The sequence below is a fragment of the Bombyx mandarina genome, chromosome 04, assembly GCF_030267445.1.
Source record: "Bombyx mandarina strain Sakado chromosome 04, ASM3026744v2".
Taxonomy (NCBI): domain Eukaryota; kingdom Metazoa; phylum Arthropoda; class Insecta; order Lepidoptera; family Bombycidae; genus Bombyx; species Bombyx mandarina.
The window spans coordinates 5,054,978-5,082,931 of record NC_143211.1 but is presented as its reverse complement, the minus strand read 5'-3'; the positions used below and the strand labels follow the sequence as shown (position 1 = coordinate 5,082,931).

At 36.1% G+C, this 27,954-nt stretch overlaps 4 protein-coding genes across 4 annotated transcripts; 2 read left to right on the top strand and 2 right to left on the bottom strand.

Moving 5' to 3' along the window:
- Positions 1-295: 295 nt before the first annotated feature.
- On the top strand, positions 296-4,542 carry CPR57 (cuticular protein RR-1 motif 57). Its single transcript, XM_028178275.2, has 4 exons — positions 296-416; positions 3,126-3,316; positions 3,397-3,480; positions 3,811-4,542. The coding sequence occupies exons 2-4, from the start codon at positions 3,299-3,301 to the stop codon at positions 4,531-4,533; spliced, it is 825 nt and encodes a 274-aa protein (XP_028034076.2). The 5' UTR covers positions 296-416; positions 3,126-3,298; the 3' UTR covers positions 4,534-4,542.
- Positions 4,543-4,675: 133 nt separating this feature from the next.
- Positions 4,676-12,771, bottom strand: LOC114245900 (endoplasmic reticulum transmembrane helix translocase). The gene is made up of 10 exons (XM_028178205.2): positions 12,295-12,771; positions 12,129-12,218; positions 11,171-11,377; positions 9,117-11,066; positions 8,408-8,654; positions 7,741-7,937; positions 7,146-7,288; positions 6,239-6,371; positions 5,364-5,507; positions 4,676-4,963 (listed from the first exon to the last, which is right to left on the bottom strand). Exons 1-10 carry the CDS (start codon positions 12,556-12,558, stop codon positions 4,856-4,858), a joined length of 3,483 nt encoding a protein of 1,160 aa, XP_028034006.2. The 5' UTR covers positions 12,559-12,771; the 3' UTR covers positions 4,676-4,855.
- Positions 12,772-14,148: 1,377 nt separating this feature from the next.
- LOC114245912 (DNA primase large subunit) lies at positions 14,149-17,576 on the top strand. Its single transcript, XM_028178226.2, has 2 exons — positions 14,149-16,855; positions 17,297-17,576. Exons 1-2 carry the CDS (start codon positions 15,625-15,627, stop codon positions 17,536-17,538), a joined length of 1,473 nt encoding a protein of 490 aa, XP_028034027.2. The 5' UTR covers positions 14,149-15,624; the 3' UTR covers positions 17,539-17,576.
- Positions 17,561-26,396, bottom strand: Glg1 (Golgi apparatus protein 1). The gene is made up of 7 exons (XM_028178224.2): positions 25,372-26,396; positions 23,581-25,277; positions 23,358-23,505; positions 22,806-23,029; positions 21,726-21,909; positions 17,953-18,059; positions 17,561-17,746 (listed from the first exon to the last, which is right to left on the bottom strand). Exons 1-7 carry the CDS (start codon positions 26,129-26,131, stop codon positions 17,588-17,590), a joined length of 3,279 nt encoding a protein of 1,092 aa, XP_028034025.2. The 5' UTR covers positions 26,132-26,396; the 3' UTR covers positions 17,561-17,587.
- Positions 26,397-27,954: the final 1,558 nt, after the last annotated feature.

Below are 27,954 nucleotides of genomic sequence, written 5' to 3'. Positions count from 1 at the left end.
GACACACTAAACGCGAACAGCCGAAACATGACTAATTGTATATCCCGTTAATTCCCGCAATCAAGTCGGTGATAAATTAACGCCATTACTAAATTATTCCCAGTTTCTAGATTAATCTAGAAGTCGGGCCGCAGTCCGACGCGGCCGCTCTTACATTATTACAGCATTCATTAGAGTTCGCTAATTACTCCTTGCTTTAATGAATAAGCTCTAATGAACCACTTTCTGTTAATTAAAGGCGGCGTGGGGGTGAAGGGGTGAGCGCGGCGTGAGGGGAACAGAGGAACTTTTCTCCGAGCTCTGATTGCAAATGTGAATTTGTGTAAGTCTGAGTGGAAAGAGTGTTCCCAGTGAAAAGGGGTAATGAGGCGGTAGAGTGAGGCCGAATTAGTTGTAACCCCACCACTGTACATTAGGTATGTTTTAAATTACGAATTGCATTACCTTCCACTGTGCAATTTGTTGAAAATTAGTTTATTAGCTAATGTATGCGTAATGGTAGGAGTTTCTTGTAAATTCAAAACTGTCAAACCTATTTTTACCGCGAAGCAGTAATGCGTTCCGGTATAAAGAGTGGTATAGCATAGGCTATGTATACCATTCCAACATAGACCTCATGTCTCAAGAAGGGTAGCGTTATTCACGTTTTTGTCTACGGGCTCCGGTAACCATTTAATACCCGGTGACCCCAGAGCTCTTGCACCGACCCGTCAATGCAATAATAATAATAATAATAAAAAACAACGTTTAAAATCTGAAATTGTAAAATTAATAGAAAACATCCTAGTTTACGAAGTCAAGAATTTCCACTATAAATTAGTTGAAACGATAAATAAGTTTTTATGTTTAAAAATATATACGTAGGTACATGTAAAATATTTCAATTGCAGTACAAATTCTATTTTTTTTTATTGCCCTTGTAGGCAGACGAGCATACGGCCCACCTGATGGTGAGTGGCTACCATCGCCCATGGTGTTCAGCAATACAAGGGGCAGAGACAAGCCGCTGCCTACAAATTCTATTTAAATTCTTTCTTATGTATGTATTTCTTGTAAAATACATAAGTGTTGTATGAAGACATCATAAAACTACATAACACTATATTTTAGTGTCTACTAGAACACTTACCTATGCGTTCACGGGTTCTGTCAGTCCGAGATTGACAAAGGTAAAGAAATGCACAGCCGACTCGCTACCTTTGAAATACTAATTAAAATTTAGTTTTAATAATAATAAATAAAAATCTGTGGCTCAGGAAAACCTGTGATAATTAAGTTAATACCAGGCCAATGATGAAACCCTCTCTAAATATTTTAAATCCAATTCTAGTACCAAATGTATTCTGCGATAAACCGATAGTCAATTGTACTTTTTTCTAATGGGAGTACGAAAAATCGATGCCACATCCCACACACACATCACGACTACAACACGTGTGCCTTTAATACGTATACACACGTTCAAGTAACAAACAAAAATTACAATGTGTTTGCGAAAAGTTTAAGCAATGAGGTTATTGCTTGATTATGCACAATTTGTTTGTAACAAATTGTTTTTTTATCTTTGAGCATTACCCGATATTGAGTGGTTATCGTCATTCACGCCAGGAATTCCAGGGAAACACCCAAGTCGCTATTAAATAACAATTGCATTTTATGAAGAAATCAGCACCTTGGTGTGTACTTACGCGACATTGCTAGTCTTAACACAAGTTAAACGTTCGACCCCAAAATTAAATAAATACAAATACGAAGCAAGAAGGGCCCCTACCGTGTCTGAGTCGAAAACTATCCAAAAATGAATGTAAACAGCTACTGTGTGCTTAGTGTGTTTTTTAACGTTCTCGAGTAAATATTTATTTATTATACAAATATGATTTAACTTTTACGCTATCGAAAACGTTAAAAACTCGCACTAAGCGCACAGAGCGCTACTTTGAAACGTTGACGCGTTACGATAATCCAGTTATAGTTGTCACCGCTCACCAAGCTCACGCAGCAGTAAACTACCGTCGACGCCAAAGACAAGTCCTCGCGGATCCTTCTGAGTGCTTAGTGCGAGTTTTTTAACATTCTCGATAGCGGAAAAGTTAGCTCATGTTTGTATGGAATGGGATCGTTTGTCTACGTTTGCCGTTAGGGGCACTGTTCTAACTGCATACAAAATTGGGTTACGCTATCAAGAACGTTAAAAAACTCGCACTAAGCACACAGATCCTCTCTCAGTAATGCTGGACACGAATGGCAACGACCAAAGCACATTTCATCGAACTCGTCGATTTCACCTTCGAGTTTCTCGCCGGATTTTCTCAATGGGTTGCGATTTCAATCCTGTTGTAGATGCATTCGCGAAGCATCTATCCTTGAACTATTAAGCCTCCTACACTTGGTCAGTTTTTAGCTAGCATCCTGGCTGATCTTTTAAGTTATCCCATCCGTGATCGTTCAATGCCAAAAAAAATTAAGCCTAAACCCCAAATGCCATATGCATATTAAAACCTGTCCAAGAATTGATCGTAAACTAGGCAGTCACTTACCGCTAGATCAACAAGACGATTTTATAATACTTAGTTGCATACATTACAATTACAAAGTTGCAAGCAAGCCAAACCTCTACATATAATGATCGATCGTTTTTCAGTTCGTGCAATAGATTTTGTTTTTTATATATTAATACCATTATATAGATGCTTTTAGAATATATGTAACTAATATCTAATTTTGTATTTGTAATTTATCATTTAATAAAATGGTTCAAGCAAAAGGTTTTTTTGGATACGGAACAGAAAAATAACTTTTTTTTTTTAATTTTGTCTCAAGTTCGTTCCTACTTAATTTTCGTAGTCACGGACAACTGATTATTTGAAACGCAATCGTCTATGCGAGGTAAAATAGTAATTATTAATAACGCCTACAAATCGTGAAGAACTTAGAATAAACAAAATAATACTCTCCGACCCTAACGGGGATGTTAAATGTGTGGCAAATAACATCACAAACACGATTAACAGAAAATTGAAACATTAAAACAAATCAATTTACCCACAATCAAACAGGATTCTAATGAAACTTTAGCGGCTCCGGTCTCAACACGCGTATTCCAATTAACTAATTAACAATTTTAGGACACGTTATGAAAATAATTGTGGTAACTCGAATAGTTAATAAGCGTGAAAATTGGAAGGATGGAGCATTGACAAAGGAACCGTGGCGACTATAAAATCGAATTGCGGCTTCGAATGTTTCATACGATCGACAACCAGCTTTGTTGCCGTACACTAACTAACCAGGCCTAAGCATGTTCCAATACATTGCGGTAAGAATTTTCATATAAGTAGTTCAATCGATTAATATTGTTTTTGAAGTTTGTCTTATATGATTGACCTTCTCTAACAGATAGCGTGTTTACTCGGAGTTGCAGTGGCGGCACCATCGGCGACTCCAACAGCAGCAGCTTATGTGGCGGCAGTCGACAGTGTTGTAAGTTAAAAGACGTGGATGAATACGAGGTGGAAATTTAAGATCAAGCGTCCAAACACTACAGAAATTCAAAAAAACAATTTCAAGTTAAAGTCTTTGTTTGCTGCTGCATTTCATCCTCTAGTATCGTATTAGATTATTAGTACTAATAAGAACTTAGAAGAAGAATCACTAGATCGAGAAATCCACTTTCTGTCTTCAATATTTACGGGTAATCTAAATGCTGATTTGACTGATTGAAAACTTAAAATTTCTACCTTATTTCATAATTCCAGTCTTTAGAATAAACTTGAACAATAACATTATCGTATCGATTCGTTTGTTTCACAGTCGGTACCGCACTACGGTTTCAACTACGCTGTCAACGACCCCCACACCGGCGACAACAAGGCACAGACCGAGTCTCGCGACGGAGACGTTGTGAAAGGCTCATACTCACTCACGGAGCCCGACGGCACCATCAGAGTAGTGGACTACACCGCAGACTCCGTTACTGGATTCAACGCTAACGTGAAACGGCTCGGGCCGGCTGCACACCCACAGACTCTTATCACGAAACAGGCGATCGTCGCGCCGGCTGTAACTCACGCTGTCGCTCCTGTGGCACACGTCCCAACTAGTCTCATATCTGTGGGAATAGGCCACGGATACGGCGGCCACCATTACGCAGGTCTAGGTCACATTGGCCACGGACACGGCGGCCACGATTACGCAGGTCTAGGTCACATTGGCCACTACGGGATAGGCCATGTTCGACACGCAGATCTTGCTCATATCGGTCATGGACATATCGGCCACCTCGGCCTAGGGCATGTAGACCTCGGTTACGCTGGAATCGGTCATCACGCCCACGTAGGTCTCGACCACATTGGCCACATTGGTCTCGGTCATGGAGGTCTCGACCACATTGGCCACATTGGCCTCAGTCATGGAGGTCTCGACCACATTGGCCACATTGGCCTCAGTCATGGAGGTCTCGACCACATTGGCCACATTGGCCTCAGTCATGCAGGTCTTGACCACATCGGTCATGGTCTCGGTTTGAAGCATTAGGCATTTTAAATTTGAATTATTGTACCTCAAAATAATTTAGCCGCGCTTTTACTTGATAAAAAGCGGACATGACTTTTCTAATAAAACTTTGAACAAAATCAACGTTTATTTTTTTCTGAAATAGAAAATAAAACACAAACCCCTCACTACACAAATATTTATTTAATAAATACCATCAACATATCCATTTAAATGCACAAAATATTTGAGCGATTACACTAAGTCCCGGAGGTCAGTATTCAGAAGACTGTTATAATTCATTTACACGTATGATACTATCGTTAATCCCGAGGGAATGATTTCGAAGGGTCGCGTTTCATAATTACGTCTTAGGAATCCGCCCTTCCCCGAAGAGGAACAAACAGAAACGGTCCACCAAATACGCGAACAACATATCCGCTATCAAAACTTGCACGAGTATCACCCGATACTGAAACAATTGAAATTGCAATTAAAAATGTTACAAAAAAAAAAAAACTAATTATTATTCACAATGTGCCAACATAGCGTTTTATTAAAGTTTTTTTTTTATTGCATCGACAGGCTAACCAGCTCACGGACGACCTAGTGAAGTGGTTGATGGAATCTCTTGATATCATTACGCGAATTCCGCCACCTACCTGCCTTGAGGCATGATGAGATCTTTACTGGTGGTAGGACCTCTTGAGTTCGCACGGGTAGGTACCACCGCCCTGCTTATTTCTGCCGTGAAGCAATAATGCGTTTCGGTTTGAAGGGTGGGGCAGCCGTTGTAACTATACTGAGGTAACCACTTAACACCTGAGCTCGTCCAGCCACCTAAGCAATAAATAAATATTTTCTATACTTACATCCGGTGGGAAGTATACTATTTCGAACATGTTGGAGAGGTCAGGGAATATCCCGGCTGCGAGAGCGAGCACCGCCCCTCCGGATATCACAATGCTGTACAGTAATGGTTTGTTGTCCTTCAAGCCTTGCATGAACGGTTCACCCTGAAACAAATACGATAAATGAAAATTGCTCTGGTAAAAGACTCTTTATGCGTAAAAAGGAGAAATATAATTCCTATCTATGTCCAGTCATAAAGTACACATATACCGTTGTTGTCATCACTAGAAAAAGTAACATTTTTCACTTGCCAACAATAAAAAAAAATCTAAATGTCTTCTTAATTAATACGCTTTTATTAGATTCAGACGTATGTATGTTAGTATGTAACGGAATCTTTGAACATGATTTTGACCCCCTTCAAAACGTCGGATTAACTCGAAATTTGGCATATTAAGGACCGATGACAATACAATATTTAAAAAAAATATTGAAAAATTTTAAATTTAACTAAAAAATTAAAAATAAATAATAGTTTAAAAAAACTAAAAAAATACGCTTTTATAGAAAATCCAAAATTTTAATAAATTTGAATTAAAAATAGTGTAAGAAAAAATTATTTTATTGTAAAAAAGCGTGGGGTGCTTTTCAAGATATTATCAAAATAACCTCCATCTACTCATAAAATATTTATAACTACTGATACCATGCAGCCCACGTTTTTTTTTTTACAATAACATCATTTTATCTTACACTATTTTTAATTCAAATTTATTTTCTATTTTTTAGTTGGATTTTCTATAAAAGCGTATTTTTTAGTTTTTTTATACTATTATTCATTTTTAAATTTTTACTGACATTACTATATAGAAATTGTTACTGATTCGATACTTACTCTGTAGTTGATAGCAAAAGTGGAAATCTGTAACGCCATTGATATAATATAAACGGTGCTGTTCAGTAAATCTGGAGCGAATTCTCGATCTTCGTCTTCAGCTAAATCCATATCTAATTTCGGTTTATTGTCCCTGAAAAAAATTATAGACATGAAATTTAAATATACATATTATAAACATAACAAATCACAGAGTAAACATATATTGTATGTATACTTTAATATATTTTTACGAATTGACGTAAACGAATTTCTCTGAAATATTGTAGGTGAAGCGTAGAGCGCTCTCCAATATCCTCTTTATCCGCAGAAGTTATGCGTTTTGGTTTGAAAGGTAGCATTCTTACTGAACGATAGACTTCAACCTCATGTCTTTCAACCTCTTAAGGTTACATTCGCAACGTGAAGAAAGATAGTCCGCCTCCCCTCTCTTTCTTCTTCTAAAAATTTCTGCTTTTGTAAATTTAGTCCCTTATTTATAATCATGTACTTATACTTATACTATACTATACTTTGCTTTGTCTTAGCCACCATGAATATCCAAACTAACTTTTTTCGCCTCTTGATTTGATTTTGATTTTTGACTAGAGTCGGCACAGTTACAGGGAGTGTCATTGAATTCCAAGGGTAACACCCAAAAACGAACTATCAAATTTAATGTGCAAGTATTTGTAATGTAATTCCCAGACGTCTTATATCTTCCTAAGTCAGTCAACGAATGTGCTTCGATTCAACCAGAGCGATGACACCTCGATGAACTGAGCCGATGTTTGATGAATAGTTGTGGCTCACATTCCCTAGGTGGCATGCTTTCGCTTCGTTTGTCGTGTCCGAATCCGACATAATATATTATACTATGCTATCTATAAATATATTATATAATTATATGACGGATAATAAAACTCACCGGCCAGGAGATCTCACTGTAGCCTCGTGCACCAAATAAATGAGGCACAGGAAGTGGACCGCGAACTGACTGAGCACCGTCATGATTGTATACATATTGAATATATTTGGCAATGGACGCTCTTTGGATAACTGCTTCAACGGCTAAAAAAATATTAAATTAATTGTGGCAACTTAATTTGAAATTATTCGCAAAGGCTATATTGTTTCGCGGCAGTAACAGGCAGGTTCGTGGTAGCTGTAATACATTATAAAATTAATTCTAAACTGAAATGATGGTTTGCACTTTAATTCGCAACAATATAACTGGTGGTATCACCAGTATCACAATTTTACTGGTGGTAGGACCTTTTGTGAGTCCGCATGGGTAGGTACCTCCACCACCCCGCCCATTTCTGGCGTGAAGTAGTAATGCGTTTCGGTTTGAAGGGTGGGGCAGCCGTTGTAACTATACTGAGACCTTAGAACTTATATCTCAAGGTAGGTGGCGGCATTTAAGTTGTAGATGTCTATGGGCTCCGGTAACCGCTTAACAGCAGGTGAGCCGTGAGCTCGTCCACCAAACTAAGCAATAAAAAAAAACACGACTCACGTACCTTAGACCTCGAAATGAACAAGAAACACGACGCCAACAACAAACTCTGCAACGTCGCTTGGGTGTCACTGAATTTGATTCCGTCTAAATATAACACAGACTGACTGTACGCCAATATCAAAGCGTTCAGCGCTAGGATCTTGAACATCTGCAGCGTGGTCACCAGCGTGCAACGGCCTTGTTTGATGATGTGACAAACTGCAAAATTAAAGTTGCATTTGTTATCCTAAGGTTGTGCGAGCACTAGTTCGTTTGCCAATCTGAGAAAATGAAAATATAAAGTATAGAGATAGGTACACTCATTCACATTCGGCGGTATTGAGGTCTATGTGCTTTCTGATGACGATTTGATGCTGATTGTACCGTGAGCTCGTTCGCTTGACTATAAAATTAAATAATACCTACGTAATTAAAAATAAAATAAAAAACATTTCAACAATTTAAAATGAGAATATCATCAATGTAGTCAAAGTCAATTAAATATAACTCAAAAACGACTTGACAGATTTTGATGAAATTTTAATAGGACCACATGGAAATCACCAGCTTTCAAGTAAAACAAGAATTATCAAAATCGCTAAAACGCATAAAAATACAGTCTAATTGAGAACCTCCTTCTTTTTTGAAGTCGGTTAAAAAGCACTCAAAAAAGCGGTATAAATACTCACTGCAAAGTATACTTGAGAGTCGGCTGGTAAAGGGAGCCGCGACGCTAGCGTCTCCGAGCCTCACCACCTGCGGCTGGTCGTCGTCTTCAAGTTCCTTCATGGCGCGGCGGAACCTGGCGGCGGCGTCGGCTCGTGCGTCGGCTCGCGGGTCCCTCGGGCGCCGCCCCCGCTCCGGCTCCGGAGGACGTTCCTCTCGAGGTTTCTCGCGGATTCGTTCTGGTGCGTTAGCCAAAATAGCCACTCCGACCTGCAATATGTAACATAAGTATTAACTAGTAACTTGAGTATTAAGCGGTAGGCAGCGGCTTGGCACTTCCCCTGGCATTGCTGAAGTCCATGGGTCGACGGTACCCATTCAACATCAGGTGGGCCGTATGCTCGTCTGCCTACAAGGGCAAAAAAAACATAATACTAATATTGAGTGTGTACATTATTTTATTAGAGAAGGAACTGTGTTAGACGATAATTACCTACGTATCTTAATGCGGCACTTTTTTTTATTTACCACCTAATTTTACATAGTTCTCATGAGCTTCTCGATCCAAAGCCTAACCTTCTGTTGCAGTCATAGCTGGTCGAAGACCACAGCGTAAATACCTCTAACAAGACTCAGCTACATAGAGTCAACAGTTATCTTGTTTGTCAATTATAGGACATAAAAGGGTTGGTTGTGATTAAAATCGATTAGATTTAAAAAAAAAAAACTTACATCAGCATGTTTTAACGCTCCGACATCATTAGTTCCATCGCCGCACATGAGCGTGGTATATCCCAAAGACTTTAACGTGACCACGACGAATTCCTTCTGCTTGGGCGCGAATCTGGCAAAAACCTTGATGTGCGGCATCAATTCGAGGAGAAACTTACGATGATTTTCATTCAAGAAAGTCAGACCCTCACCGGTTATGCAAAGATCGAATTTCGAAGTCAACGATTTTGTTTTCGGAGACGGTTGCACTGGAAGATTTAGTTCTTCATCAATTGATTTCCAAGCCCACTCCCCATCACTCTCGGTCAATATCAAAACCTCCTCTTTTTGGGTGAATTTTAATTCTTTGGCTACATGACACGCCGTCAGAGGATTATCACCCGTTATCATCACGACTGAATGCGAAGCGTGAACAATTTCAGCTATAGCTTTCTTTGAGTCTGTTTTTAATGGACATGATATTATGACGAAACCTACAAACGTTAGGTCACATTCAATGTCATCCCGGGATAAATCCCTTATCTCTTGAGATGTCAATTTTCCTAAATTTCTATAACCCAGAGCTAAAACTCGCGCGCCTCTCCTTGAGAGCGTTAGATAAACATGATCATAATGACTAGGGACATCCTTAAGCATCGATTTGATTGTTTCTGGGGCACCCTTAACACTACTGATGTAGTGAGTCTCAATAAAACCTCTTTCATTGATCTGATAACCTGCTATCACGGACATTCTTTTGAGAGCACTAGAAAAATGATTTCTATGAACAATTTTCAGGCCAGGTGACTTCCCCTTCTTTGGTACTACAGCATCGCTTTTGGTGAGGTTCCACTCTGCTGCCTTCAATGTAGCTTTTTCTAATGGATCCCCAACAATTCCATCGTCAAGTTGAACTAAAGAGTGGCACGATGCTAAAACTTGAACAGTCTCCATTGGAGCTTCAGAAAGGGGAACCACTGTTGCATCTTTGTGTTCTCCTATTCCAGCTACTCCTTCAACAACTAAATTATCACTTGTCAATGTTCCAGTCTTATCGAAACAACATATTTCTACTTTACCGGCAAAGGGTATCCTAAATGGTTCTGTACAGAATACGGCCAATTTCGATAAAGACAACAATGACGTATTAACTGCTAGAGACAACTCTATGGGCAGTTCAGGCGGAACAACCGATGTCAATATTAAAGTACATTCCAAAAATAATTTGTATCTATTTCGCTCAGGATCTTCGCAACCCTTGACCCACACATAGGCCGCAGCAGCTACAGCAAATATAAGCAAAAACATTATGAATCCAAAAGTTTCAAGATTATTAGCTGTGACCCTTTTCACTCCAAACAAAATGGTTCTTAGCAGTTTACCCTGTGATGTGTTAAAACCATTACGTATAACATAACCAATGCAACCATTATCCGGGGCTTTAAGCCCTGAAGGTGAGCTTTTGGATGGTGAGGAATGTTGTACAATCTTAGTACCACCAAAAAGCATGTGAAGTTTACCATCACCCTCAGGTTCTAGATGTTGCTGGAGGTCCTTTTCATTTTCCAAAGCTTCTTTCATTTGTGGAACACTCTCACCAGTCAACATGGACTCATCTACAATGCAGGATCCCCGTAAGAGTATTATGTCACAAGGGACCAGGTTTTCGTTGACGGATCTTGTGAGGGATACTATGTCACCCGGTAAAAGCTGATCGCTTGTTATTTGTCTCCACCTCCTGTTTCGATATACATTAATGTTGTAAGGCTTATTGCCCATCTTCCTGATCTCAGCCATATTTCTGAGCTGTTGCTGCACCAATGTACATTCAAACATAACCAACATCACTAGTGTGAATATTGAGTAATACCAATACTTATCCAAACACCACAGAGCTACACAAAATACTTGAAATACAAAAAATGGTGCTGTTGCTCTCTCTTTAAAAAGTTCCATAAATTCCGGAACAACCTGAAAATTAGTAGAGTGGTTTGTATGGTTCAAATATTTTTAAAATAACATTCTTAATTTAATTTTCATTTATATATGTTTATGATTTTACAAAGATTACTTACCATAACCATCTCATTTTTACCAAATTCTTTTTCTGCTAAATCAATAGCCTCATCATCAGAATATCCTTTGGATTCCATATATTCTTCATAAATTTTATTGATAGGAAATTCTATGGTGTGAAAATTCTTTTTATCCCAGTCATACACATATTTACTCTTTTGAAATATGAACCAAACATCTGGGTGTATACTGTCTTTTTTTGTTGACTGTAAATCAAATATATTTTAAAGTAAACCCGAACTTAGTGAAAATCGACTCGAAGCCCTCATTCTCTTTTCTAAATTGTACCCTGTACTATCATTAACTTTGAATGTTATTTTTTTCCTACATAAGCTGATAGCCTTGGGAGGCTATTTCAGCAGAACCTTAACTAGTAGGTGAGCTCACGGGGCTCAAACCTGACGACGTTGCATACACGAACCCTGGCAAGAGCCGTGCTTCGCAGAATCTACCACCGGATCGGAAACGCGACCCACTGAGAAGATTCGGCGAAAAACTCAGTGGCCTGTGTCTGAGGGTTAAGTTACTCATCGAGCCCTTCGTTGCAAGTGACGGGTTCGACAAGAATTTGAATGTAAAACTTGAAACTTAAAACTTGAAAACCATGAACAAGCTGGAAAAATATTTGTGGCTATTTGTATTCATTCCACATTCAAAGACCTGAAAGTACAGAGATTTCTACCATGTAATGTGTCTGTTTTTGAAAGAGAAAACAAATACACTGCGATCCCTACCTAATGCCAAATACTTGCCAATACAAATGCCAAAAAAAACAACCAAATAGAATACATCTAAGACTATGTGATACGGTATGGCCATATTTACTAGCCACTATACCAATAACTTGGTACCTTCAATGTGATGCAGATGTAAATCATTTTATTCCAATACTGTGTGAACATCACAGTTGAAAAGTTTTAATATGGTTTTTGTTAAAGTTCACAATATAAGTCTTACCTTCGTATGATGTAGTCGAACAAGCTCAGATGATCCATTGTTAGAAGTCGGTACAACCTTGACTACCTCAGCTTGTATTGGATCTTTAACCTGTCATCAACATCATATAGCAAATGTAAAAGTCTCTAATTTCTTTTTAAAAACATTTTGCTGTCTAAGGACTTACCGCTGAACAAGAAAGGAAGCAGTTGATATGAACACTCCAGTAACAACACAAACATATGAGGATCTGGACTGTTGCTATCACAGCCACAGTCACGAATCCTGCCTCGAAATTATCTTCTATACCGTACACAACGATCCATGAATAAAAAACCAGAGGGTAAATAAATAGAAAAGGCAAAACCGTGCCTTGTAAAACAGTCGGAACAGGCTTGAAAAGCTGTGTATACTGAACTAAATCATCTAGTGACGACTGCATCTTTACCATCGATGTCGCTATGAAAAATTCTATTAATTGATACGGATTCTAACGCAGTTGCCAAATTTTAACTAAATGATACTATCACGCAGCATTGCTCCATTCAATTGATTGGTTTTAATTCAAAATAATAGTTTGATTTCGGAGTCTAGCCAACTTGACAGATTATTGACATGTTGTAAATTGCAAAAGTAGTGAGTGAAGTGCATAGAGAATGACCGAAGTGTAAAACCCATAGACCTATATAGTAGGGACACGACATAATGTTCTATACGTACAATCGCTTATATAAATAGCACCCATTTTGAAGGCACATACATAAACATATATCTATCTCGTTCTTACTCAGCACTTTAACTCGCAGGAAAACAATATAACAGTATTTCAGTGCGTACATAAAATGAAACATGAATATACGTAAATATCTCCGTCTCCGTCTAATGAGGCCGAAAATCCGCCATGTTTAGCGCGCCAAATGTCATTGTCACGTCAGTTCGGCCGTCTGTTTTGGGTTGTACATTATTTATTGACTATGAAATCGATTTAATATGATTGATTATATAAAATTTCATAATTTATTATGCTTAAAACATACAAAAATAATAATTAAAACGTATTTTATAGGATCTCAAGAAAGTCGATGTCCTAAAACTATTATCTATATGTATTTAAATTCATTATGGAGCCCTCATCCGAAAAATCCATTTTTCGGTCGGAATCTATTGATCATGACACTAATCATAAATACCACTTTAAAATATGTCATCAAAACATATTTAGACATTCTGTTTAGATATTTCGGGAAAAAGGCTACCGACAAAATCTCTTCGGAACTATTTAAATAAAATAGTTTTATTCCGCAGTGAGTAAAACACTATTGTAAATTTGTTAAATATTTAATAATTAAGTGATTTTAGAGAGGAAGTCACAAGGAATGACGTTTGTAATTAATGAATAAATGTTCTGTAGGTGTTTTTTTTTTCACGCGGTCCCTTGATAAGTTTTAAATTTGAATCACTCTCAAGCGAAAGTGATTCAAATGGTGCGGCGCACCTTCCTTGGGGTGCGCTGCGGTAGTATGTTACGGACTTTAGAGTCAGCAAAACAATTAAAATAGATTGTAATAGTCTAAGAAAAACACGTACTCAAAATACGATAACATTTAGCATGCTAGAAATGGGCTGATGGCTTTGAACTACGCCATATCTTTATGTTTTGCGACAAACGACAACTTTATAAAATCAGTGTAGCAACTTTTAAAAATCATCATATCGTTTACTTGGCAAATTCGAAGGACGAACTTGTCTTAGATTTCACCCATCTAAATCATATCATATTTGCACATAACAATATACCTACTTACTTCCCATTAAAGTATAAATTCTACAAATAAATAATACTCAACAATATTTAAAATAAAATGAGCCAAGAACGTTTATCGATAAAACCTGATAACATTGAAATCTTTTGTACAGCACTAAAGCCGCCATATTTTGTGGCCAGATGACGTCACAGCGGCACGAAATTTTGGTTGACGTTTCATTTCCATAGGTTTCCTACTTCATTGGTAAAACCGGAAAGAGCAACAACATGTGCATTACCAGCAACGTCATTAGCCCACATCAGCCTCACTGTTTGAGTATACAAATCCAGATTTTTGTAATTTTCAGCATTCCATTTTAGGTGGAAATAAGACTTATACAACTCGTGAGTGATTTGTTTTGATGAATAGTTTAAATTTTTTTAGCTATGATATTTTAGGATAAAACATTTTTTTAAACTATTATTTATTTTCTTTACTAAAATATAAAGCCATTTTCGTTACTATAAATTCGTTGAGCCGAATCTTTATGTTATTATTCAACACGATATTTAAAAAATTTGGTAATTACTCTAGAAACTACGGTGGCCGTCAGACATTGATTAAAACAAATCTGGCAGTTTGTGGGACCCAGTCATAGAAATACTCTATAATAAATATAATAGAAAATTAAAATCACGTGCGCATAGTCAGCATAAATTATACGAACAGGATAATTTGTCTGCAGTATAATAATAAAATAATGATTTGATCCGTCACACTATTCAACTTACCTAAAATATTACATATAATTATGAAACTTTAGTTCGTTGAAAATTTTATAAAAATTTATTAATCCCATGAGTTTATTTCTTTATTTTACCTCACTCTGATTCAACCCTCGCATCAACATCACCCCGAAGTTCTATTTACCGGTTTCCAGTATGGCCACTAAGTATAACAAAGAATAAATTGACATCAAGCGATTTATCTATTAAGTGCTGTAATGAAGCTATCACTATCTATACAAAACCGTTATTTTAACAAGAGCAATGTTATCAGAACTATCAATTTACCAGTAACGATAAACAAAATTTCAGAACTTTTCGTTTTAAAGTGTTCGTGAAACGCTGTAAACTTCTTTGCTCGCTACGGTTTTCGTCCTAATTTAGAGGCTGAGGCATTGGCATTTTGAATTCCTCAGTCACTTGGTCTGACCAATGGCTTTTTAAAATTGTTACGAAATCGTAAAAAACTTGTTTTCAATAATAGATCAGGCTTCGGATTAAGTATTTGAATACTTGTAAGAACATGGTTTTATGTTTATAGTTTCACAGAGGTTCGTATATAGCCTTGGAAGGCAATGAAAATTCTTGCTGTAATTTTATTTTAGTCTTAAATCCCATTTTGTTTGTCGTTATTGTCGTTGTGTGGTCATGAAAGCAATTACCATTAGTCTTATCGTTCTTTCATTATAGACAAAACTGCGAAAGCTGAAAATCAATCTGAAACAAACACAAGACAAACATGGATTTAATCTTTATTCTAAGCTGTTTTGGGCTATGATGACTTTGTCTCTTTTGTGGACAAATCAACAATGACGTCTGTCACTGTCACTTGTCACTATTGTGATTTGTGTCTACAAAAACTGGCGCCAAAATTGTTCCAGTAGCAATCGTAACAATAGTGCTAAACATTCATTTAAGAACATTATTAATAACAAGACTTCATAACACAATAAAGGTTAAAACTAATTATTAAATATATAAAAAAGTATGGATTTCAAAGTTAAAAGAAAATCTACCAAAACTCCAGCAACAGGTAATCAATTCGAACTCTATCCACATGACTTACAATTGTACAAAATTCCACCGGTCGAAAACATCACTTTACAAGAATTTGAAACATTAGCTCTGGAACGTGTAAATTTGTTAAGAACGTTGTCTACAGCTACAACTCTTCGAGGGTTGCGTTTAAATTCAGAAGAATTTGTGGAGTTCGTACTAAACGATTTACGAACACAAGGTTTGAAATATTATGCTAAATTGTGTGAGAAATCGGGTTGTGGATCTACTAAAGCAGATTTTGAAGCGCGAAGAAAAGATCACATTGCTCATTTTATACTCCGACTTGCTTATTGTCGGACTGAAGAGTTGCGACGTTGGTTCATCGCAAGGGAATTGGAACTATTCAAAATGAGATTTGCTGTCATGAGAGGCGAAGCGGTAGAGGTATTCTTTAAACTAAACAATCTATGTTACACTACTATTTCTGAAGATGAAAAAAACGAAGTAATAGAAAACTTAATAGAATCTACACCTTACTCTAAAATAGACAACATGAAATTCTATAAGGTTAAATTCTTTGAAGTTCTAGATTTGGTTAAAGCAAGAAAAGTCTTTCTTAATGATGGATACGCTTATATACCTCATAGAGATTTCATATCAGTTCTTGCAGCACAGTATCGAACACATTTAAAACAAAATTTGGCCAAAGCTTGCCATCATCTGTGTGAAATTGAACAAGATGAACGACTTGTTTGTTTGTTAAAAGGCTTACATCAATCTTATTCAGGTAATGATTATTCTGAAACTAAAGCTGTGATACCCATAGAAAGCTTGGACTCTATTTCAACCAAGTCGTTTCCTCTGTGTATGAGGCAACTTCATGAACAATTAAGAATTGCCCATCACTTAAAACATGGGGGCAGGTTACAGTATGGCTTGTTCTTAAAAGGTATTGGTGTGACACTGGAGGACTCTTTAAGGTTTTGGAGGGAAGAATTCATTAAGATTATGGATTTGGATAAATTTGAAAAGCAATATGCTTATAATGTTAGATACAATTATGGAAAAGAAGGAAGCAAAAGGAATTATTCACCATTCAGTTGTCTGAAGATTATAAATACCAATGTTGGTCCTGGAGATTGTCATGGATGTCCATTCAGACACTGTGATACTGGTGTTCTAAAGAATAAACTTATTGGCTATGGTTTTAGTCATCAAGGTAAATCAAAATGTTAATGTTGTTGTCAATATGTATTCATTTCTAAGTACTTAATGTTGTGTAATTATAGTGTGCTAAATAAAATTAATTACAACTCCATATATTATTTTAAAAAATGTACTAAAGCTTTAAAGTTTAAAATAACTGATATTAGTTTATTATGTTCCCAAAAATATTGCCTTTAATTTACCAAGTTGCACTATTGATGAGGTGACACTTCAGTAGATATTGATTACTCCTTTAGTGAACTAATCAATTGGTAGATTGTACATGCAAAAATATTAAAATAACGTAAGTGAAACCAAAATTTATAGACTGCCAAATGTTACTCAGTTACTAACACTCATTGGAGCCTCCTTTGCAAACAGCAATGTTAATACATATGGAGGCTTGCACTAGTTGTAAATTTCACTGAAGAAGGTAAATTTTCTTGATTTTCAGTTGTTTCTGATATAGTGGAGTTGAGCAAGAAAACACATTTCCAAATTGCCTGCAGTAAATATTTTGATGCCATCCACAATGCAGATGTTGGTTTAGGTATCAACCATCCTAATCAGTTCTTTGAGGAGAGTCAGAAAATATTGAAAGGAGAATTGAAAGTACAACCCAAGAAAGAAAATCTGGTAAAGAAAGATATTGTTGACAGCATAGATGCTATGGATTTTGATGAGCCACTGGAATGATCTAACACAACAGAAATAAAACTTATTTCATATTGCAATAGTTCATTTATTATTTTTGCTTAACATACATAGCTTTTTTAGTAACATGTCCACAGTACAGACCAAATATAAAAATTATGCCTACAATCGAAATACCTACAACTAAGAAATATTTTTTTGATGGTGATGATGATATGCTATGATAAACATCTCCCAGTGTTTCAAATTTCTGTAAATTAAAAAAACAAATTAATTATGTAAACGCAATTATAAAAGGCAATTTTTTATTATTAAATAAAATATTTTTTTTATTAAAGGATATATTTTGGTTATGACATTTAAAATCAAGCATAAAATTGGAATGTTGCCATTTCAGATACAAACTGATTTGATTTGATGAATCTTTACTTAATAATTAATTAAAACAAAACTTACAGCTGCTACAAATCTATACATTTCTAATCTACTTGTGAGTTCCTTTTCACATGCTGCCTCCAACTTCCGTGTTCCATCATTTGATATAATTTTTAAACATTTCAGACCTGCAAAAATTTTTTTATTATCTATCGTAATTTGGCAGGCATATGTTTGAGTGGCGTAGTATGTGAGATGGAAGTTTCGACCAACAGTCCATCTTCATTGTTGCCAAAGCGGATTGCTATCGCAACATATTGTTGTTTCATGCATTGGTCTGTCAGGCCATTAGCTTGTCTATTCATATACAGTTGACAATACTAAAATGAACAATAACAATTCATTACATAGTCCTTTGTCCATAAAATTCACAATCTATGAATCATCAATTACATTGTGAAGCGTGATAAGGCAGACACAAACTTTTTAAGAATCAAATTATGTATCGATTTTTTTTATTATAATACATAAATATCTTCACCATAAAGAAGTTATATAGTGTAGTAAAATTTTATTACAATACAAATTACATTCAGAAAAAGTAACGCCGAATATTTTTTTATTAACGAATGATATACGAAAGCCATTAGCAGATATAAAGTAATATATACAATATGGAATAAAGTCGAGAGCTCGCCATATAGCGGGACATCCGGGTTCGATAATAGCAATGTCGATTCTCGGTGGTATTCCTATCGTTCGCAGTACGCTATTGTTGTGATATCGCCAGAAAAGATAATTTTGTCAAGATAATAATTTAGAATTAGAATACATATAAAAAATTGTTATAATGATTTAACAGATATACGTGGGTACAACACTTTTTTTTTAAGTAAGCATACCAAAACCGCGTTGGAGGTTGAGTCGAGTCGAGTTAAGCTCGTGTGAACGACTAAAGATACGCGAAACTTCTACGTCCTGATTATATGGGACTTGCAAAATGATAGAGGCCACCCAATAAACGACTACTCTCGCCCGATCGGCCAATCTCCGTCCGAGACACAACCCAAGAGAGGTTTTACGAGGGTTTATCTCTCACAACTGCAAGGAGTTTACTTTTTTATTGCTTAGATGGGTGGACGAGCTCACGGCCCACCTGGTGTTCAGTGGTTACAGAAGCCCATAGACATATATAACGTAAATGCCGCCACACACCTTGAGATATGAATTCTAAGGTTTAGTTACAACGGCTGCCTTACCCTTTAAACCGAAACGCATTACTGCTTCACGGCAGAAATAGGCAGGGTGGTGGTACCTAGAACTTTGAAGGTAATTAAAGAACCTTACTTTGAAGGTGATTAAATTTGTATGAATAACTAACATTTTGTTTATTATTGATATTTTCCGTGTAAGTACTTTCTTGTATAAGTATAATTATTGAGTAGTAAGTATAATTACTATCTATTTTGTCAAGCGTAACCAAATACACATTAATTTTCCAGAAAGTCCTTGTTACTCTGAGCGGTTTTTTTTTATTCCAGGACAGTTTCTATATAAGTACATGCTTAGTACAAAGGCCGTAGTATTTGCACCCTCCATTCGCCGTTGTTTTATAAAGTCTAAAATTCTTGTTTTTTTATCTCTTTCTGTGCTTACAAAACAAATTTCATACTACGAGTGTATACTATTCACGGTATTTCATTGAATATCGATGCATTTCTATGATAACGTTTAGAGTTTTTATGAACACTAATATAAAAATTAATGGTGTAGTAAGCCTCCATATGCTTCTCTAACTTAATCGGTTTCCTTTTTAAAAAAATACAAAATGTGTGCAATTCACACGTGGTAGAAGTGAAACCTTCCAAAATTAAAATACAATTATCCTAAACGTCTTTAAGTATATGTAAAATTTTGTCATTAGTAAATAATTGTAAGGTAGCGCCCTCTGTGAATTGATATTTTAATTTCACGTATAATCCTAAATTAAAATTCACTACAAGAGCTTTCATACACACGTTAGTATTAAAAAATCTCACAGAAGGCGCTGTATTAAATAGTATGTATATTTCTGTCTCATTCTTTGCTGGCTTCATCCTACACATTTTTGTATTTGTGTCTCTTACCTGTCGTTTTTTCCGTTGCATCCGGTTTGAAATCACAACGATTCTAAAGAAGTTTTCACTTCAAAAATCGGTGCATGTAGTTGTTTTTTTTTTAAATATCGGTAAACACAACTGTATTTGCTGGTTTGAGCTTCATTATTTATTAATTACAAACTTAACGCGGGTGAAATCGCGAGGCGACGTTTAATAAAATTAAGAAATATGGTTTTTTTATAACTTTATAACTGCATAATTTACAATATTTGTTATCAATTTAGTTGGACCGACGCAATATTGCTTCTACATACGATATCTGGTTACAAAGACCTATATAAAATGTTATTTCGACAATTTTGTAAGTACATACAAAATATGCTGAAAGCGCTACAATATTCAATATAATCCGATAATTTCGAACACAAAGAACATGTACAATCGCATAATTTTTAACCGATTTCAAAAACGGTAGTAATTCTCAATTTCTCTGTATTTATTTATGTGTTACCTTAGAACTTATTTTTTGGGGATTTTGACGGTAATTTTTTTATTTCGAAGTTGGGGCTTCTCGTATAATCCCATTTCAATTTAATCAAGATCTGACCAGTAGTTTTGAGTTAATTGCAATAATGGATATTTAATTGAATTCAACTACAATTATTATCATATTCTCATATTTATTTTGTTGAAGTCGGTTTTCTTTTTCTTTTTGTATTATGTACTTATACTGCTGAATCAAAATTTCACAAAATCGTCGTTGACGTTTACATTCCACGTTTATATGTCGAAGTTATTCGAGAGCATGTGTTCAGTATATTTCCATTCGAAAAATTAGTCGCCCGGAGTGGACGTCTTACCCTGTGACGTCACGACGACTTCGAGGATTCTTACGCATTTTCACTTCTTATTAGGTATAAGACGACCTAATTGTTCATCTGGTGTCAAATGATTCTGAATTCATAGAAATATGCCGTGGATACTTGTAGCACTCTTTGAACTTTTATAAGTATATAAGTTCCATACCATACTTCTATCCGATGATTTGCAAGCGAAGTAAATTGTCCTTCTGTAATAAGGTGACGACACTACAAACCTTGCATACGTCCGATCATGACCTATGCAAGTGTAGTGTTCGTTCACGCGGCCCGCACTAATTTGAAACCCCTTCAAGTCATTCAATCCCGTTTTTGCAGGATAGCCGTCGGAGCACCGTAGGTCTCCATGATGATCTGGAGCTTGACTCCACCAGTGAGTATATTCAGTCGGCATCAGTGCGTCACTTTGAGAAGGCGGCACGACACGAAAACCCTCTTGTCGTGGCCGCCGGAAATTACATACCCGATCCTGCGAACCGAATGGCAAACAGTCGACGACACCCTAAGCACGTCATTTCGGATCCACTAACAGTGCTTTTAGGTACCTCAAGCGCCGGTCACCGTTGTCGTCGAATCCGTCATTTGCGACAAAGGGTTCGGCGAGTAAACTAATCTATGGGTTTACAGCCCACTGGGTCGCGTTTCCGATTCGGTGGTAGATTCTGTGAATCACTGCTCTTGCTAGGCCCAGTGTAGCAACGCCTCGTGGTTTGAGTCCCGAGAGTTCACCCACACGTTAGGGTTACGCTGACATAGCCTCTCAAGGCTGTCAGCTTAGGTATAAAAAAAAACCATACCTTACATCGTGCTGAAGCGATATGTCCATGAGATGAGCATGCATACCTTTGTATATTGTATAAGGTAAAAATATACTCACGTCTCCCAGCACCATGTTCTAGATCTTTACAATACTTCAACAGATCGAAAGCACAGGCTCTTTCTAACAACGGATCAGCCTCGATGTCGACTTCGGTTTGTTCTATCAACTTAGCTATTTCACGGGAGCATTCGGCTGATACTATTTTGTCTTTTAATAGGGCATTCTTGAGGCATTCCTCCACCTGTGAAATATTTTTATTAGCTTACGCTGGCAGACTCACAAAGGCCTTAAATTTGTATCACGGAGGCTACTAAGTTTCAGAATTAATGAAAACGGTTGGGTATTGTCGTGGCGTGCAATCTCTTTGACAGGACATAAGACCTATAATGACTAGACATAGACACAGATTAAGACAGAGATTTGAAAATAATTCGAATAGAAATGCAACGAGGGCGTACGTGACCAGCGGCACGGCAGTACATTTTTTGACTTCGAAAAAGACGGACAAAAATACGAAAAAGAACGAATTGTTCTCAGATAAGACGACAATAGAACAAACGACTGTTCAACGACCTACGACCGTTCAAGTAATCCTTCGACCGTTCAGGTATACACGTCCCGTTCCTGCGATATCTCGTAAAATATTTGTAATTCCGCTAGACTACGAATGCGTGCTGCTAAACTGAATTAAATGATATTGCTGAAACTTTACTGAGTTTGTTTCAAGTTTAGGTGATATATATGTATGTTATTGATTTCGTAAAATAATTAAACAGATAGTAAATACATTGCATTGCACAACCCACATAATGTATGGAAATCCAGGATAAACTAATATGATGATGCTTCTTATGAGGAAATGTCTCAGGTGTTGAAAACCATGTCGTGAATTCTTGCACTGCCCAATAAAGCTATTTAAAACAAAAGACCGAGTCTACACATAAAAACTATTGAAGTAAACACTCAAGTTTATCCATAATAGATGCTTATGCATAAATCTAGCGATTAAATTTGAAATGTTACTTAATATTCACAAATTATTGCTTATCAAGACTTCAAAAGTAGTTAAAGCTGTGTGAAATGAATTGTTTTTTATCATTTTATATTATTTCTTTTAGTTTCAATTTATTTCAGTACCTGTCCATCCGAAATAGTGATATCGTTTTGCACAGAACATATCGTTTGAATTTCAGCTTGACACAGCTTCTCAAGCAATGGATCAAGACGATAATTCAATGCCTGCTCCTTCAAAATATTAGCCACTTCATTTTCACAATCTGTCGTTAATTTTGATTCCCTAAACTTTTCTTTTAGGCAATACAATACTTTTCCTTGTAGTTCTACATCTTGAGGTTCATTGGCTGAAATTATAACTGAATTTGTAACTTTATAGTTCATGTTTACAATTCCATCCATTTGAAATCACTACATGGTATATAACAAAGTCGCTTTCTCTGTCCCTATATCTGTCGGTCCCTATGTATGCTTAAATCTTTAAAACTACGCAACGGATTTTGATGCGGTTTTTTTTAATAGATAGAGTGATTGAAGAGGAAGGTTTATATGTATAATAATATCCATGAAATAGTGGAGAATTCAATAATAAATTACAGTTTCCGAAGCGAAGCGAGGGCGGGTCGCTAGTTGTTATTATAAATAAACAAGCCATTGTAGATTAAATCAGCATACCTAATATTTCACTGCAATGTGCATTAATATCAGATTTACATGAATTGACCAAATTTATGTTAAATCTGTAATCTGTATTCTGTTCTATCATTCGGTTCACCACAACAACTTTACAATTTTTCTCGAAATCAAGGCTCTGATGATGTGTCTGTAATCAGAAGGTGATTTAATATAAATGTAATCTTCTGGTAAAAGGATTTAAAGGATCTAAAATCTTGCTTACTTTCAAACAGTCAAAAATCTTTGAGGGTTCTGTGTTGTGGCAGAATTTATCTATCATGTCATTGCATGTTTTTATCAAATGGTAATCAATTCCGCTGTCTGTAAATTCTTGTTTCTTCACTACAAACAATACCTTCCTACATTTTTGACTCAATTTTCCTTTGGATGTCTGAAGGCACTCTAAGGCTGCAGCCTCACCATGTGTAATAGAAGGGCATAATATTTCAAGGTCTTTTTTACAAGCTTCTTTCAGATCCGGGTCTAAATCTATATTTTCCTTTTGTTGGAATAATTGACTTCTTAGCTGTTGTCGACACTCCTTGACTATTGTATGTTTACGTCTGTTAATTGTATCATTTCTTACTATCTCGCTCAAACATGATACAACTTGGTTTTTTGTTTGTGCTTTGGGACAAAATCTGTCAACATTATATTTACAAGCATTCTTAAACTTGGTTGTGAATCTATAATTCTTTAATGAGATCAATTGTTCGTGTTCAATGGCAGCTCTGCATTTCACATTAGCTTTTACATCTGGATGATTTTTATGAAGTATTAGGCACTCGAGAACATCATCTTCTTCTTTTTTACTTTGTAGTTCAGATGCACATAGTTTTTCAGTAATACCTCGACAGTTTGTATTGATAACTGCATTTAGTTCTATGTGTCCACTTTGAGTTTCAGTGAAATTAGACACAATATCTTTACACTTTGGAGAAAGCTCTTTAAGTTTACTTTGTAAACATAAAATTTCTTCCCCTTTTCCAGTATTCTCAAGACAAAAATTGGCTAAGTCGTCCATGCAAAAGTCCTCAATTTGTGGCATTAAATCAACACTTGATGCTCTCTGCCTCATTACCCTCTTCACTTGTTCCTCACAGGCTAGTCGCAATCTGCCTCTCAATTCAGAGTTGTAAGCATAATTATATAAGCATGGAAATATTATAGGATCTTTTTCAGAATGATGTTCACTAGCATCAGCCCATTGTAACTTAGCCTTGCAAGTAGTAACAGCATCATACTTACAAGCTTTATATAACTGAGGATCAAGCTTAAAATCTCTTGATATGAAGTACTGTATTTGCAATAATGCCACCTCACATTCATCAGTCATTGCTTTTGTATGAATTTTTTCCATTAGACATGACATGACTCTGCCATTACCACCAGCTATTTCTCCACATGCTTTATCTACAACAGGTTTACAGGCTGCCCTTAAAACAGGATCAACTCTCCAATCTTCACCTGGATTTGTTTCCTGTACTAACATTTCCAATGACTTCTGACATTCTAAACTTATTCTTCTGTCTTTTCTTCTCCTAGGTCTTGCATGGTCCATTAAGCAGTGAATAGTTTTACCACCAGCTTCAATTCCTCTACATAGCATAGTAATGTCATTGGCACAATTCTGCATCAACTCTGGTGAGAGTCTATAATCTTCCATCAACATTTTTCTATGATCAATCATTTCCGCTGTACACTCAGATGAAATGCTTTTCGTATCATTTTGTATGTTACTCTCTAAGCAGAGTAAAATTTGTGCTAATCTCACATCTTTGTCTTCAACAATGCCTTTTCGACAATGAAACTTTCTAATGTCTTCTCTGCATGCCTTTACTAAACCTCGACTCATTTTATAATTCATGGCTATATTTTTTTGATCATAGAAGAGCTGATCTTGACATTTTTTACGAACCCCTAAAATATTTATTATATTTCAGATAATGCACATACAAAAATCTTGAAATATATAATTTTAACATTTTAAGTCCATTAAAAGATTAATACCTACCATTTTCATACTTATGTCTCAGGAGACATTTATACATTAACCATGATCCTGGTATTTCATCACGACAGAAACTATTTTGTTCTACATTACAGGCAGCAAATACAATTTTATCTAACTGTAAATTACTGTATCTCATTTCATATAGTACAGTGATCTCTGCTTTACAATCTGCAGTGACATATTGTTCATAGTTTTGAAGACATTTCAATGTCTCTGTTTGCGAAAGACTCTTAGGATCAGGTGGAATTTTACCACAAGTATGAGTATTTACATCATCAAAACATTTAGAAATGAAGTTTGTAGTAATTTGCCAGTCATTAAATAATAGAGATTCTATTTTATTTATCATTCTCCAGCAAACTTTCACTGTCGCACTAGGCTTTTTTTTTAATATACAATCTACAGTTAAGACATTAGGATCAAAACAACTCGATATTTCTGTATCTTCTTGACATGGGTCTTTTAGTGTATGAAACAAGAATGAGTTGTTGATTAAGTATGACAGCTGAACCCATAACTTGTGCTGACAACTTGGTGGTATTTGGGTCTTATCATAGGACGAATGTAATGAACATGTCAGCAAAGCGAAATGATCGTCTAAGTGAGAACATAATTTATGATATAGCGCGCATTCACCAGCGTCCCAGCTGAATAAATAGTTTTTGTAGGAGTTATCATCCGATTTTCGGCAATGCACATTTTTCAAAACTCCTAAACATGCCGTTATTACCCAAACTGTCGTGAAGACTTTAGTTGACATTGTGGAAACACCGGTGTTTAACTTGCACAAACACAACTAATCTTTTGGCTCATTAAAGTTAACAAAAAACATTTTGCATTTTTCTTTCGACGTCACATAAATAAAGGGTTGCTTTAATTTTTCGTTGAGCTTCAAAATGAAGGTCGTGTTATATTCCACAAATTTTTATAATTGCGAATGATAAAAAATGCCGACAATTTTCAGAAAATATCTAGCAAAGTAATACAATATTTATTAATATAACTTTTTTTTAAAGTGATTTTATGACTTGGTAACTAAGACTTTTAGGTCAAGTCTTATTTTTATTTTAATCCAAACTATTTTTATTATGAAAAATGATACTAAGAAATGAAATGAAGTTGATTAACAATAAAACATGGCATGAAATGAAATGAAAACGAAATTAAATGAAATGAGATGAGATGATATGGGATGAAATATAATCTTAGTAAAATGGTGATCATTTATTGGGACTTTTTCAGTGGACTTTTTGGAGGATCCCGAGAAGTTACGTTCAGCGGCATTGTTTCATTTCCCACATTTGCGCACTTTCACAGATACTAAACAGCTAACAAACCACCGTTACTAGACATTTAAACCTGAAGAGACACTAAATAAAGAAAATAATACAAATCACACAACTTGCTTTCCCGCCAAAAAATCCTAAAACGCTTATAAGTAGGTACCGGTAAAACGGGGTGATTAGGGACATATTCCAACTTGATGAACAATTTTAAGGTAGTTGTTGTTGTTTAAAATGTTATATCAGGATCAAAGTGATTGAGTCTTGGCGGTATCTTTGTTATCCAATTTAAAGCTATGCAATTAGCATTCCAGTTTAAGCAAAAATAGCAAAAATAGGTGTTATCCCTATTTACCCAGAAATTGCGATTATTGGGGACGAAATTAGTGTTAATAGAGATAGTTGTAGGGAATGGACCGGTATTGCCTCCGTCGAACAGCTGTTCCGGCTGGCTGCTGACAGAAAGGAATACAGGAAGCTAACGGCCAGCCTTCAGGATTGAAGAGGCACTGGAAGAAGAAGAAGAGAGATAGTTGCTAGGGCTGGCACTCCTTGGTTTTTAAACGGTTTTATTTAGCTCGACCTGTACGGAATTTGTTTTTTATTTATTTGGGTCAAAATTAGAAATTGAAATTTAAGCACCTTCCCGTTGTCAGATTGATCTGAAATTTGGTACACACATTTAATTTAGATGACAATACAATATAATAAAATCAATGACATTATAAATCTAAGATGGCCGCCGATACAAAATGGCGGATTACATATTTTTCCTTAAACCCCTCAATATGGGTATCAAATGAAAGGGCTACACTAGTAAAACACGATGATTATGTCAAAATTTAAAATTCAAGATGGACGCCGTTCCAATATGGCGGACTAGGTAAATATTTTTCCACAACCACCACAATATGGGTATCAAATAATAGGACTACACTAGCAGAATACTGTCATTATGTCAAAATTTCGTATTAGGTGGGGGCATGATTAGTTGTGTCGAGAACAGTTGCGTCCAAGATTGTGTGACGTTAGAGGGGCAGATAAAAAAAAATAGGTAATTAGATACCTCGTTAGTAAGCGGTAGCTATACCACCCAAGTTAAGGTAATAGGTTAAAACGTGCCGAGGACTGTATGGCATTAGGGTGGGTAAAAATGTAATGTCGTCAGCGCTTCCCCCTCAAGATTGGGCGCATCTTGTTGTATTTTAAGCCTTGCCCCTTTGCTGGACTTCTGGCGGGGTCGACCGTCAAAATGCCCCTTAATCGTGGGAACAACATGGTAACAATAAATAAAAAAGCA